The 14,282-nt window shown below is 35.9% G+C and overlaps 1 protein-coding gene across 1 annotated transcript; it reads right to left on the bottom strand.

Annotated features, from left to right (window-relative positions):
• Window positions 1-4,709: 4,709 nt before the first annotated feature.
• LOC121375366 (gastrin-releasing peptide receptor-like) lies at window positions 4,710-11,262 on the bottom strand. The gene is made up of 2 exons (XM_041502784.1): window positions 10,177-11,262; window positions 4,710-5,554 (listed from the first exon to the last, which is right to left on the bottom strand). Exons 1-2 carry the CDS (start codon window positions 11,169-11,171, stop codon window positions 4,864-4,866), a joined length of 1,686 nt encoding a protein of 561 aa, XP_041358718.1. The 5' UTR covers window positions 11,172-11,262; the 3' UTR covers window positions 4,710-4,863.
• Between the last annotated feature and the right edge of the window lie 3,020 nt (window positions 11,263-14,282).

Here is a 14,282-nt window from a genome sequence, read left to right on the forward strand (position 1 = left end):
GGGGTAATAAAAATTAAAAATAAATAAATAAACAATTTACACTTCGCGCCTTTTATAACGTTATTCGGGAGCATGCAAATTCTAGAAATATCGGGCGAGACAATTTATGCAATAGGAGAACTTGTTTGTCTATTCCAACATTAAAAAACAGGGGGACAAGTGCAGTAATAAACTCTGGATTGTATACTAGTATAAACAGATTTTATGACTATACCATCACGGGTTTTTTTTCGTCTTAAAACGAATTTTATATAAAATTTTATATTGAAAGTAGTTTTCGACATACTTCGTAATTCACCCGGATCATTTCGTATACCCTCGGCATAATTCCGAATGTTTTCAAATTGTTTTCAAATCACTGGTATGAGTGTGCAAGTAAGGTTTTGATTGGTCGAATGAAAGGTCAACTGGACATGAGCTCCAGTGGCTGTTATATCCACAGGTAAGAGTAATTAACCAGTGGAGCTAATTTTAATTAGATTGTTGCAACAAATATCAAAACGCTAAAGTGTATAGTCCTTGTTAGTGTTACAGCGTATCATGGTACTAGTGTATGGCAATGAATAATAGTCTAGAATCGTTCAGTAATTTGAAATGTGCATCTGACAAAAATATCAAAACGCTACAGTTTATAGTTCTCACAGGGAACGTATATTTGCTCTTTTTTTTTTTTTTTTTTTTTTTTTTGGGGGGGGGGGGGGGTAATTATTATTTCCATAACCACTTTTACTTTTCTTCTTACGTGAAACGAAACTAAAATTAATTTTAAAAACCCACACACATTTTTGTAGGAGGGGATAGACTCAACATCGTTCGCTGGGAAAGACTTCCGAACATTCCAGAATGCATGCTAATGATATCACTAACCCTAACCCTGAACCTAAGTCTGAATGAACTGAATGCTGGAACGTTCGGAAGTCATGCAGACGAGAAATAGCGTTCTGATTTGATATCACCGATGAATTAAGAAATTCGTGTAATTTGTCATACTTATTTTGATCGGTAACATTGTATTGTCGTCAACTATAAAACTTCTCTCTCTTGTTTCCATTACAGCGTTAGTTCAAAGTAATTTAGCGTTACTTCAAATAATCATTTGTCATTAACGCAAATTTTTAAGCAACCTCGATAGAAAAATAGATTATGGATCGAGTGTTAACCCATTTTAGTTGCACTATCTGTTGTTAATTTAAAAACATCATATAAGTACCGACGTTTGGACATGAGACGGACCAGAAGGTATATTTTTATCGTGCAGCCGAGGTGTAAATATGGTATTTTTTTAAATATTAAATACCTACTAAAAAGGAAGGCAGTCGACGAGATAAAAATATTGTCAGATTCCAAGTGTAAAAGTATTTTTTAAAGAGAAAAACTATTACTATGATTTAGGCTGTGTACTATTTACATTAGTTACGTTTTGTACTTGTTTTAAATTATCGTCAACTAAAATGTGTTTTACTAATCATGCCGAAACATTCTGTAAATGTTTGTTTGTTTGTCATATTATTTTGTTTCTTCATATATTAATAGACCACAATTCGTGACAAAGCACATTTATACAGTTCATGTATTTATGAATCAACTGATTAGATTTATATATAAAAAATAAAATTCGTCTCACCTACAATGCATATGCGAATCCGCTGTTTTACATTTATCGCAGATCTATTACCCATTTACTCCGATGTTTGTTTTTTTAACGTGATTTCACTTTCGTTACAACATTTCGACAAACATTTCTATTCCTTTCATATACGATTCAGCCTGTCTATATTATTTCACCTTCTCATAAGCGTTCGCGATTTAGCGTAATTGTTTATGGACCAACAATAATTCAAAATAAAGTATGAAGTTTTAGTGTTATTATTAGCAAGTGTCATTCAAATATAGTCTTCGCATTAAGCGGGTGGGTTGTTGTTTTTTGGTCGATTTCCAACATTGATTTAACACATACTTTAGAATCTCCTTCATATTTTGTTTTATCACCTTGGTGTATTACACCACCTAAAATGGTGTTTGATCGTGCGCATCTGAAGAAAGATCATACAGATGCTGTTATGTACAAGCAATTTTTCATGGAAATTCAAGACAGATACCGTGATTACATTCCTGTGAAAGCAGACGGAACACGGGATGGGAATTATGTGGCTTGTGCTACAGTTTTTTCCTTCAGACACAATATCTTTCAATGAGACTACCTGGCTCGGCATCAATCTTTAGTGCCAAAGTTTGGGCAGACATTATAGCCTTTAAAGAAATTAAGGATTCGATTGCATCCAATTTATTATTTTTACCGACTCACTTTTGTGTCTCCAAGCTTTACGCAATATGAAGCTGGATTATCCCTTACTTGGGATGGTGATCTTTTTATCCATTGCCAACAAAGATATTGTATTTTGTTGGGTGCCCAGCCATGTTGGCATCAGGGGTAATGAAAAGGCAGATTTAGCTGCCAAGTCTGCTTTGGATTTGCAACATGCCAGGGTTGGTGTGCCTTATACTGAGTTTAAACATATTATCAACCAATTTATTTTTTCGACTTGGCAAAATGATTGGGATGGTGCAATTGCGAACAAGATCCATGCTATCAAGCCAGTCTTGGAAGAATGACAGTCCTCTTATAGGCAGTTTAGGAAGGATGAAATAGTCTTGTGTCGTGTTCGCATTGGTCATACCTACTTGACCCATTCATTATCTTGATGAACGATCCACCATCTCAGTGTGAGCACTGTCAGTGTACTCTGACGGCACGCCACATTGTGGTGTAGTGTAAGTCTCTGAAAGAAACTAGAACAGATATATTTGGCCAAAGAAATGTGATGGAACCCTTTTTATTCCATCCAGAACTTTTATTACATTCTTACGTACTACTGACTTTTATTATAAATTTTAATTTTATTTATCTGTGATATTTGTATTTTTACACAGTCCTTTACACTGTGATTTTATTTAACTCTTGAATTTTTACATTGATGTTGATCATCACATTATTTGTGTACATTTACCATTGTCTGGAACCCATGTTGTTAATCATCTATTCTATTCTATTGATTCAAATTGAATTATAAGTATTGTCTGTAATTTCTTTTACGTTCATCTGGGTATGAACAAAACAACCACATTATTATATACGTGTACTTCATCACTACATTCCATTCACCATGACAAGCTGTCTCTGTAAAACACGTAACTCGTCCGACATCAAGTTTTCTCACCTTAGCATTGCCATTACTGGTATATGTATATAAACAACATCATATGTATACTATAGCAGCAGTATCACAGCCTGAATAGACATGGGCCATCAGATGAGAAGTACCATGTTCTGCTTTCTTTGCTATTTCCCCATTGCCCATTAAAGTTCTTGCTAGTCTATAATCATTTGGGCTGCAATTGGTGCATTTCTGTTTGTTAATGCAGAGAAAAGCTATCAAATGTTTAGAAAACATATCCCTCCACTAAAACTCATTTTCGCACCGTAATCTATTCTGCAGAAAGGTCCATGATCCTGTTTTGAGAACCAGATACACTCATCTATCAAAAAAGCATATTTAAGTTTCGTGCCCTCGAATGGTACCAATTGGTCAACTTTTGAGTATCAGCTATAAACCTATGAAAATAATCTATATTATTATAAACTCTAGCTATTTAAGATATAATATGAGTCACTACCTGTCATACCCGTTTTATACCTTTTCTAGCCAGATGAAGATGTGAACATAACACATTTTAATATACACTAGGCAGTGCCATGTTTTCCCACTGTTTCATGTACGTAAGCGGGTTCGACCGCGTAGCTTGTAAGTCCCATGCATATGGTTCAGTTAAAGAGCATGCTTTTCATGGATGACTCGATAGCTGAGAAGAACCCAGCTCCAGACAGACCAGGTAAAAGCATTATTTAGCTGTTTTAATTAAGCCGAATTGGACATGATTTTGGGTTTGATGGAGAAATGTATCAGCAGGTGTGTGGTTGTGTAATGGACAAACGTTTCAGTCCACATTTTGCATGAATCTTGCCTCTTCTAGAAACAACAGACCTAAAAAAAAACCACTGTTGACTGCTTGGAGATTGTATCTGCTACTGGTGTCAATTTCCATTGTTTTGACAATTATTGACCTTTGAATTTGTCGAGGCAAACATTAGCTGGACAGATCATTTGTGTAGCAGGAAGACGCAATGACTGAAGAGTGTCCAGATACTACTGGTGATCGACCAGAGGAGTCTCTTCAAGTGTTGTTGGTAGTACTAAACCAAATAACTTCCGGCTGGGTCAAAGTTCGAGGTGCACCCAACTTTTGATAGAGAAGTGAACACCACAAGTCCTGTGATTGGTGATAAATGTGAGTGTGTTGGTTGTAAAATAAAATAGTTTCATCTGGCCAAAAACTGTATGCAATTTTATTTCATCTAGTACCACTGTGTCAAGAAGCTTTGTGCTTGAAACATGCATGGGGTACCTGTGAAAAAAAGTACTCGAATTTTGTGTGGAACTATGGTAGGAATAGACGCTACCCATTATCTCTGAAATTTCTATTTAACGTATTTCTGTATAAATAATGTTTTATAAAAAGGTATTTGTGTATAAACACGGTTTTATAAAACATATTTGATTATTAACAAAACACGTTTTATATATACGGTTGTTTTGTTGTTTGTTTTTTCTCGTATTTTTACCCTCCCAGTTTATGTGAAGAAACACAAATTAAAAAAAAATTGTGTTTTATTTAATCATGATCAATAAATAAAACAAAAATTCTAAAAACGGTTGGTTGTAACTGATTACGTGATCCTCTGAGAAATAAAGAAAACACGTTTCTCTTTCTTTCTTGAAATTCACCGACTGGTAATTTACTCGTTTACAGCCGGGTGATATATTCTGTGATCGTGGGTGAAACATGAATAAGAGTCTGGCACGTCTTAGCAGACATGGAACATGCTACGTCATCACAATCTGAAAAAGGTTTCGTACAAAAACTGTAACTAGTGAATTTGAAAAAGAGACTGTTCTGTGTTTCTTCGCCATTCTTCAATCCTCCACCAATATTGTTCAGTGTTTCACCAGCACTGTTTTCTGTTTTACCAATACTGTTTTGAGTTTCACCAATACTGTTCTCTGTTTCACTAATAATGTTCAGTTTTTCACCAGCACTGTTCTCCAACACATCAATACTGTTAAGTGTTTCTCCAGCTCCGCTCTGTTTTCCTTTCGACTGTTCATTCGCCCTTTCTTGTAAGTTGTCATAATTTGACTCGAAAGTGCGTCTCGTATTTCTACCGTCGTTACCAGTGGCATGTTTAATAGCAGGATCTTCTGCTGCCTCACATTGTGCCTCAATACAGTGGATATCTGCTGGGTTACACACTTTGGGTTTCAACGAGCCCAGTGAACTATGATTCAGACCAACTACACTGGAGATGGTGTTGGCAAAATCGCTGTCACCTATCGATGTTGATAAAGTAAATGAAGTCGCCAAGTTGTGTCTTCTGTTATGGTCACCATTCATGTTCTTCAGTATTCTGGAAGATTGTTCCTGCGATCTGGGTCTTCTGAAGAAAACAATAATGATAATAATGTTATCTGTGGTATAATTACTTTAATTGTACCCATTACTAATGATTATATCATATGCATAATATATATTTTATATACGTCAAAAATACCTCGCTTAATAATAGATTTCGGGGTGGGGGTTTCCAGTTTACACTTGAAGTATTTAATATTTAATTATGTTCAGCAATTACAGCTAATGTCTCATTGGCGTTCATTTTTCATGTTTCGCAGTTTTTGTGTGTGTTTGTTATTGTTTTGTTTTTTTATTTGTTGTTGGTATTTTGGGAGTTGGGTTTTTTATGTGGGGTTATAGAGGGTCGTTTTTTAATTTGGGAGGGGAATGGAGATCGTCTAACGTTTTACATAAAGTTCTGTATAGTAAATGTAAAACTAGATTTATATTTCACTGCCAACTCTTGTTGGCGAGTAGTGAGAGAGAGAGAGAGAGAGAGAGAGAGAGAGAGAGAGAGAGAGAGAGAGAGAGAGAGAGAGAGAGAGAGAGAGAGAGAGAGAGAGAGAATTTTTGCATGCCCCTATATCAGTAAAGTTTCTGGCATTGGCGAGTAGTTGACTCGCTCAATCTTGCTTCTGTCCAAACCTAATCCTTATTTTTTTCAGTAAATTCAGTTTTGTTTTAAGACAGTTCATGTTAAATTGTGCTGTCTCTTCGTTCAAAACCTTTTCGTTTACAATGTATCGATCTGATAAAAAATAAAATTCCAGTTCGCATGAAGTCGGCAATCGTGTTGAAACATTACACTACACTTTATTGTTAACTATGTTAGCAGACTTTTCCTGATTATAATGCTGGACCCAGTCACTCGTGTCAGGTAATGCATTTCTAAACCTGTTTAAGAAGTTCTATATTTAATAATATCTGTTAACGCTAACAGTATTGTCCATGATGTGTTTTGTTTGTTTTATTTTGATATATATATATATATATATATGTATGTGTGTGTGTGTGTGTGTGTGTGTGTGTGTGTGTGTGTGTGTGTGTGTGTGTGTGTGTGTGTTTGTGTGTGTGTATTTGCTAACATATCCAGTGTAATTAAAGTATGTGATATTTTTCAGATCACATACTTTCAGAATTTCATAACTTTGCAAATGAAATGTACATTAATCGAGGTCACTGCATTATGTGTACTGACATTAAAACAAATGTCACACTATATAGTTGACGTATGCATTCATAAGCATTTCAATAGCGACCTTACACAGAAAGCTGTCCAGCCTTCAGGAAAAAAAGAACCGTTAAGCATTAGTTTATTTTTATGTAAGAATATCCAAAATTGAGGTCTGACGTCATTTCCATTAAAAAAGACAACGCGTCACATATTCTTACGTCACATATTCGTACGTCATTTGAAATATCTAGTAATGCGGACTGGACTCAAAAGATGAGTGTACAGTTTACAAACATGTGTTGTATTAAACTTGAGATTATGTGATAAAGAGATTATTACCCACGTGTGTTTCGGTATCGTTACTATCACCAGAGGCTCGCATAATATAATTTGTATTCGTAATACATGTATATAATATTGACGATAACGAAAAACACTCTTATAATCTCTCTCTCTCTCTCTCTCTCTCTCTCTCTCTCTCTCTCTCTCTCTCTCTCTCTCTCTCTCTCTCTCTCTCTCTCTGTTTGTCAGGATTACTGTACATACGTGAGTGTAATAATTTCTTTATTATCAAAATTTTTATGAATGACAAGCTAGGACCATGTCAAAACTTGTCAAACGTAACTAAAAGAGACAACGAAATGACGTCATTTTGATACGCGTTTACACATATTTATTACTGGGGAAGCCGCATTACGTTATAACGTCGCTTCACAAAATTACGTCAGTATTTGTGCACGTGAAATCGTTATAATACACGTGGGTCATGCTGGTTATATTTCCCTGAATATTTTGAACTAAGTGGATAATAAATATATATATATTCTTCAAAAAAAGTAGGGGAACCTGAAATATTAAAACATACGTTTTGACCACAGACATCCAAGTAAAGAACGTTCAGGTCTGTTTATCAACACACCGAAACACATTCCATAGTTTGCACGTGCATCACGCAGTTGCCCCGTACACATTAAAAACTGTTTATACGATGTTAATATTTTAATTATGTTCTGCATTTCTATAAAGTAGCTTGGTGTGAACTTTGAAAGGACTTTGTAATGATATGAGTTGCAGTTAGAACATAGTTTAAGTTCTTAATTGTACTGGGTAAATAACCCGCGGGTAAAATTTCTGCAGTATATTCACAACGTGTAATTGATACATGTGTATATAACACGTTTAAACTAGATATCTCGTGCTTGAATATCTAATGACCGTGGTTTGCGAAGGAGAATGTGGTTTTAAAACGACGACGTCCTGTATCCATATCTCTTTTTGCATGTACGTAATCACGATAATATCAATGTCGTGTTTGTGAGTCAGATAAGCCCTTTGTGTGCAGTGCTATCCAGAATTGTTGCGTATGTAACCGTAACGCAGTGTTATAAATTGTATATCGCATACGCATGATAATTTAAATTAATTTTTAAAAAAGATTTTCAGTTTCAGATACACAGGTTTACGTATGCGCACACATAAACACAGCTTACACAACATACGTACATACATATATATATATATATATATATATATATATATATATATATATATATATATATATATATATATATATATATATGGAGTTTATTGGCATTATCCTAAACTGTGAATGCTTCCAACATATACATATTTTTTAATTATATTATATATATATATACATGTTTTTAAAATTCTCTATTTAATTTGCTATCTTGTGTTAAAAATAAAATGAAATGAAACTAATTATTTTTAAAAATATTTTGTCTCAAACTATGAAAAATAAAACATATACCGACAATTTAAATATCGACCAATTACCCTTCGCCTTTTATAACGTTATTCGGGAGCATACAAATTCTAAAAATAACGGTCGAGACTATTTATGCAATAGGCGAACTTGTTGGTCTATTTCAACATTGAAAAAACGGGGTGAAAGTGCAATAATAAACTCTGGATTGTATAGTAGTATGAACAAATTGTATGGGTATACCATCACGGGTTTTTTTTTCGTCTTGAAACGAATTTTATATAAAATTTTATATTGAAATTAGTTTCCGGCATACTTGGTAATTCACCCGAATCATTTCGTATACCCTAGGCATAATCACGAATGTTTTCTTTTTTTTTTCAAATCACTGGTGTGACGGTACATGCTCTTAATTTCTTTTCGCCTGTGGCGATATTAATTGTTTTAGAGAGCCGTGTGCAGTTCCAATATGCACTTAGCCCAGGTGGGCACCTTGTTACGTAATACCTTCGCGCGACCGTGCATCCCAATATGCACTTAGTCCAGGTGTGGAGGCCATGTGGCCAGTAGTTACGTAATACCTCCGCGAGTGCGGTTTTTACAACCGTGTTTCGGCGACTTGGCGTCATTGAGTCTGGCAATCTAAGAGAACGATATGCCGTCTTGGTCGCTGTGGGATATCACTTGAGAAATATAGGAAGGCTTCCAGGGATAGCTGTCCGTCCGGACTGGTAAATAATTTTATTTCTGCTCTGTGTATAACCTTGATGTGATTGATGTGACTTTAAATATTTTAATACTGTATTATACCAATATTATTTAGACGGTGCTGCCGGTCATCTGACGCAATATACTGTAGGCTCGCCGTTCTGATATATATATATATATATATATATATATATATATATATATATATATATATATATATATAAAGCTTATCCAGTCATCCTAGAGGACCTAGGTAAACTGTAGGTTATTGTCTTTATTGTGATAGGTACCAGTATAAATTCTGTGTTACAAGGTTACAGGGTTAATTAAAAATTAACCAGTTAGGAATAGAGTTGTAATTCCTTTATTAATTAAGTTCCCCTGGAAGCGTTTCTCAATTATCACACGTTACTGAACGAGTAGTAAGGGTTAATTAAAAATTAACCAGTTAGGAATAGAGTTGTAATTCCTTTATTAATTAAGTTCTCCTGGAAGCGTTTCTCAATTATCACACGTGTGGGTGTTGTGTCACGGTGAAGTGATTAGCATATTGTGTAAACTAGACACCTAGAGATTAACTAATTAAGTGATCAGTTCTGGGTTGTTATTATTTGTTGTTGTTAATTAACTACTGCGGCAGTACATTTGTCAGCGTAGGTTAATACAGATTCCAAAGTGTATTGTGTTTTTGTTGTGTTTTCTAGTGAACTAAACGTGCTATATTACATATACTTTATATAAGATCGTATCTCTGATCGTACCTAGACGAGCCAGCGGGTATAACTGCCCGTTACAGAGAGATCTAATAGATATACAGTTAGGAGAGATATTTGGACAATCGTGTTTCATTCAGTTACGGGTATTATAGGATCCCCGTGACAACCGGCATGATTTTGCAAGTAAGGTTTTTATTGGTCGAATGATAGGTCAACTGGACATGAGCTCCAACGGGCTGCTATTAGATCCACATGTAATAGTGGAGCTAATTTTAATTAGATTGTATGAGCTAAGAGAGAGAGAGAGGGTGGGTGGGTGGGAAATGCAAACGGATACAAACCTGATTAGTTGGCAACAAATCAGTTTTTGAAATTCTTCATTAAACTTCTTGGATTGTTTCGTGTAAATAATGGTGTTTATTGCGTAGTTACACAGCTGTAGAAGATACGTAACTGTCCAGGCAACATCCCACTGGGCACTGCTATAACTGGTATTCTTCGGACGTACTAGTAATTCATCGACGGGATAGGTGGTAGAATTAGGTAGACACAGGCAAATGTAAACAATTGCCAAGACAACCAGTAACCGCGTGTGAGGCGTGTTTCTGTTCTCTGTCTTCCATTTACTGGTTTCTGAATTTTTTAATGACGAAGTGTGAAGAGAGGGATGTCGGACCATGTCCGAGTTTTTAAGCTTGTAAACGATTAGCACAGAACACGTAAGCATTATTACAAACGGAATTAATGATAGAACACAGAGATCTATCCAAATAAATATAGTTTCGTCGTAATGACGAAAGTCCTTATTTATGATATCACACACATTATCATTACTGAGTCCGTATGTCCCCAATAAGTGAGCATTTATAGCGCATATCACAATAAATATGATTACAAGTTTCAACATTGCTAGTTTAATGGTGCACCATTTCTGGTAATCCATAGGCCTATAAACGCTGAGAAACCTCTCGATTGCAAGAGAGACCATAATCCATCCAGAGAAATCCATGAATGTGTAAGCAAAGAATTGATGAAGTTTGCAACCTGCGTCTGAAAGGTCTCGTACCTCTAAATCAAACGTGTGCTTAATCCACGGTCTGCCGAGGTTAGTAAACAGAACTGCAGTATCAGTGACAGCTAAAATAAATAGATGAAAAAAGGCTTTGGAAGAAGTGATTTTCAATTTTATGAAAATCCACATGGCAATAAAGTTGCCTATTAATCCGGGAATGAAAATAAGTGGTCCGCATATTATCCATAACCACTTGGTTGTTTCAGTCAAACGTTCGGTGTCTGCCTCGTTCATAGTACTGACCGGACTGCTTGCATTACCCATGGTAGTGGCTGTTTGGGTGTACGTTCATTATCGGCTCAGCTACGATCAACTGTAGATCACCTTGGACATAACATCGGTCGACTGAAGAAACGCTAGCCGGCTCGCTATTTATACAAAACACACAAGACACGGTTCACAAAACTCATTCAGTCGAAGTCAGTTACCTATCAGATTTACCTGTTTAATAGATGAATGCGCATGTCTGCTAGATTTATTATAAAAGGAAGTCCTATTGCATTTCCACACTTGAGCCCATATTATGTAATATTGATGGCTGGAGTCGCCCATGTTGGCGGCTATCTGAGTGTACCTTCATAACTGATTCGAACATGGTAAAAGTCAACTGAAGAAACGCGAGCTAGCCTGTCTTTTTTATACAGAATAGACAAAACACGGCTCACAAAATTCATTCAGTCCAATTCTGTTAAACCTCATAGATACAATTTGACTGTAAATTAATTGTCATGACGTCATATTAATTGCGTCACATTGTTCGGAGGCTTCCAACCCTCTTGAAAAGTATTTCATTAAAAAAAGCAAATGACATTCGGCGAAAAATTACAGGCTTTTTTGTCCAAGAGATCTCAGCGAAGTCGATATAGCATTAGGTGACATGATTACAATTTAGTATCTGAAATATGTGGCAATTCCCCCCCCCCCCCCCCCTCCCAAATTTGGGCAAAACAGTGGGGAAAATTCGGGCAGTTTTTATCTGGGTAAAATGTCGGGCAAATCAACCCCTCCAGCCCCCCTAAATGAAAGAGTCCCCATACGCCCATGGTTTGGGTTACACCCTAACCCTAACCTTATATGGAATTTATTACAAGTTATTTATTTTGAGCCAAATGATTTCTAAATTCCACACAATAATACTTGTGTGCCTTTTGTTTCTTTCTTCTTCTTTTTTTTTTTTGTTTTTTTTTTTTTTTTTTTTTGGGGGGGGGGGGGATTATTATTTCCATAACCACTTTTACTTTTCTTCTTACCCACACATATTTTTGTAGGAGGAGGGGATGGACTAAACATCGTTCGCTGGGAAAGACTTTCGAACATTCCAGAATGCATGCTAATGATAACACTAACCCTAACCCTAAACCTAAACCTAAGTCTGAAGGAACTGAATGCTGGAACGTTCGGAAGTCTTGCAGACAAGAAATAGCGTTCAGATTTGATATCATCGATGAATTAGGAAATTCGTGTAATTTGTCATACTTATTTTGATCGGTAACATTGTATTTGTCGTCAACTATAAAACCTCTCTCTTTTTTCCATTACAGCGTTAGTTCAAATTAATTTAGCGTTACTTTAAATAATCACTTGTGATTAACGCAAATTTTTAAGCATCCTAGATAGACAAATAGATTATGGTTTGAGTGTTAACCCATTTTAGTTGCACTAGCTGTTGTTAATTTAAAAACATCATATAAGTACCGACATTAGGACACGGGATGAACCAGAAGGTTATATTTCCATCGTGCATCCGAGGTGTAAATATGGTATTTTAAAAATATTAAATACCTACTAAAAAGGAAGGCAGTCGACGAGATAAAAATATTGTGAGATTCCTTGTGTTAAATTATTTTCTAAAGAGAAAAACTATTAACATGATTTATTCTGTGTACTATTTATATTAGTTACTTTTAGTATTTGTTTTAAAGCGGCAGTATCCGGAATATTTTTATTATTTAAGCATATAGAACAGAAAATCCAATTACGTTTGGTGCATATATGACGCCGCACTCCGCATTGGTTTCACTACGCTGGCTTATCCAGGTCAAAAACAAAGCCAGTATTTCGAAAGTGGGACACTTTTGACGGGCTCCTATCGATCTCGGTTTTCATTGGCTTATCACAAGTGTGGAATTCCCCAACAAGAGATCACGCGAGATTTCTCGATTTTTGAACAAATTTAACTGTCTTGGTTGAGGGGTCGTCTCATATCCCCAAAACATATTTATATCCATAGAGGTATGGTACAACGCCTTTCCAGGGGTCGGTGGGTGGAGGATTTGCCTTGAAATTTTGACAGTGGCCAGCTGTTGGCATACGCGTTACATGTAAGGGGGTGTTACTAATTACGTAACACTCTAGGGGTAGAGGAAGAGGGTACTGTGTTCGATTTACGTAACATTTTTCAAGACTATATGTTATTTTTATTCATTACTTAGACATAAAAAGGTGTTTTTTGGAAATGCGCGGTCAGTCTAGGATCGATCCCCATCGGCAGGTATATAAAGACCATGGTATGTGATATCCTGTGTGTGGGATGGTACATATAAACGATCCCTTGCTAAAAAAAAAAATGTAGCGGGTTTCCAAGGCGCGTGTGCAGGGATTTCAGCGGGGTTGTGGTTATAGATTATATGGGGCCATGCTCCCCCAGAAAATACATTTCAAATTTTTTTTAAGCTTGGGCAAGTAAGGGTTTCGACCTCCAATACCCTCCCCCTGCACATGCACCCGATTCCTCTCTAAGATTATATGTCAAAATTATCAAATGTTAGACATCCAACAGCAGATAGAAGGAAGGATAGGATATGTTTTATTTAATGACGCACTCAACACATTTTATTTACGGTTGTATGGCGTCGGATGATTATTAAATCAATATGCTCTAACTTTGATGTCGTTAAACTCCCCTCCCCCTAACTTTACCCTTTCCAAACGAAAGAATATTTATTTGAATTTGTCGATTTTAACATGTAAAATTAAGAAGTGAAAACGTTCATTGTCTACTTTAGTATATTTTATTTTAAAAATATATACATGATTAATGTGTTACTAGTATACAAACTAAACTTTGAAAGTTCTACTAACACTTTATAAAATATTAATTCTGAAATAGGAAGGTACGATTGTCGATAATACGTTGTCAAGATCAAACCGGTTTTAACGAAAGACTCTAGTACCGTATCCTCAACCGAACGTTCTTCGTACAGCGCAAGATTTCTCTTTTAAATTTTTTAGACGAACCCTACAATGTGAAATCGGCAAACGCACGTGTTAACTGAAACTGACAACAGGCTGTCGTTTGTGCTTTGCCGAGCAATGGCGGCACAGGCGACGAATCGAGCGTATACGTTTGACGATCTCCGTTCATAGCGAACACAC

This window comes from Gigantopelta aegis, chromosome 6, assembly GCF_016097555.1.
Source record: "Gigantopelta aegis isolate Gae_Host chromosome 6, Gae_host_genome, whole genome shotgun sequence".
NCBI classification, from domain to species: Eukaryota; Metazoa; Mollusca; class Gastropoda; order Neomphalida; family Peltospiridae; genus Gigantopelta; species Gigantopelta aegis.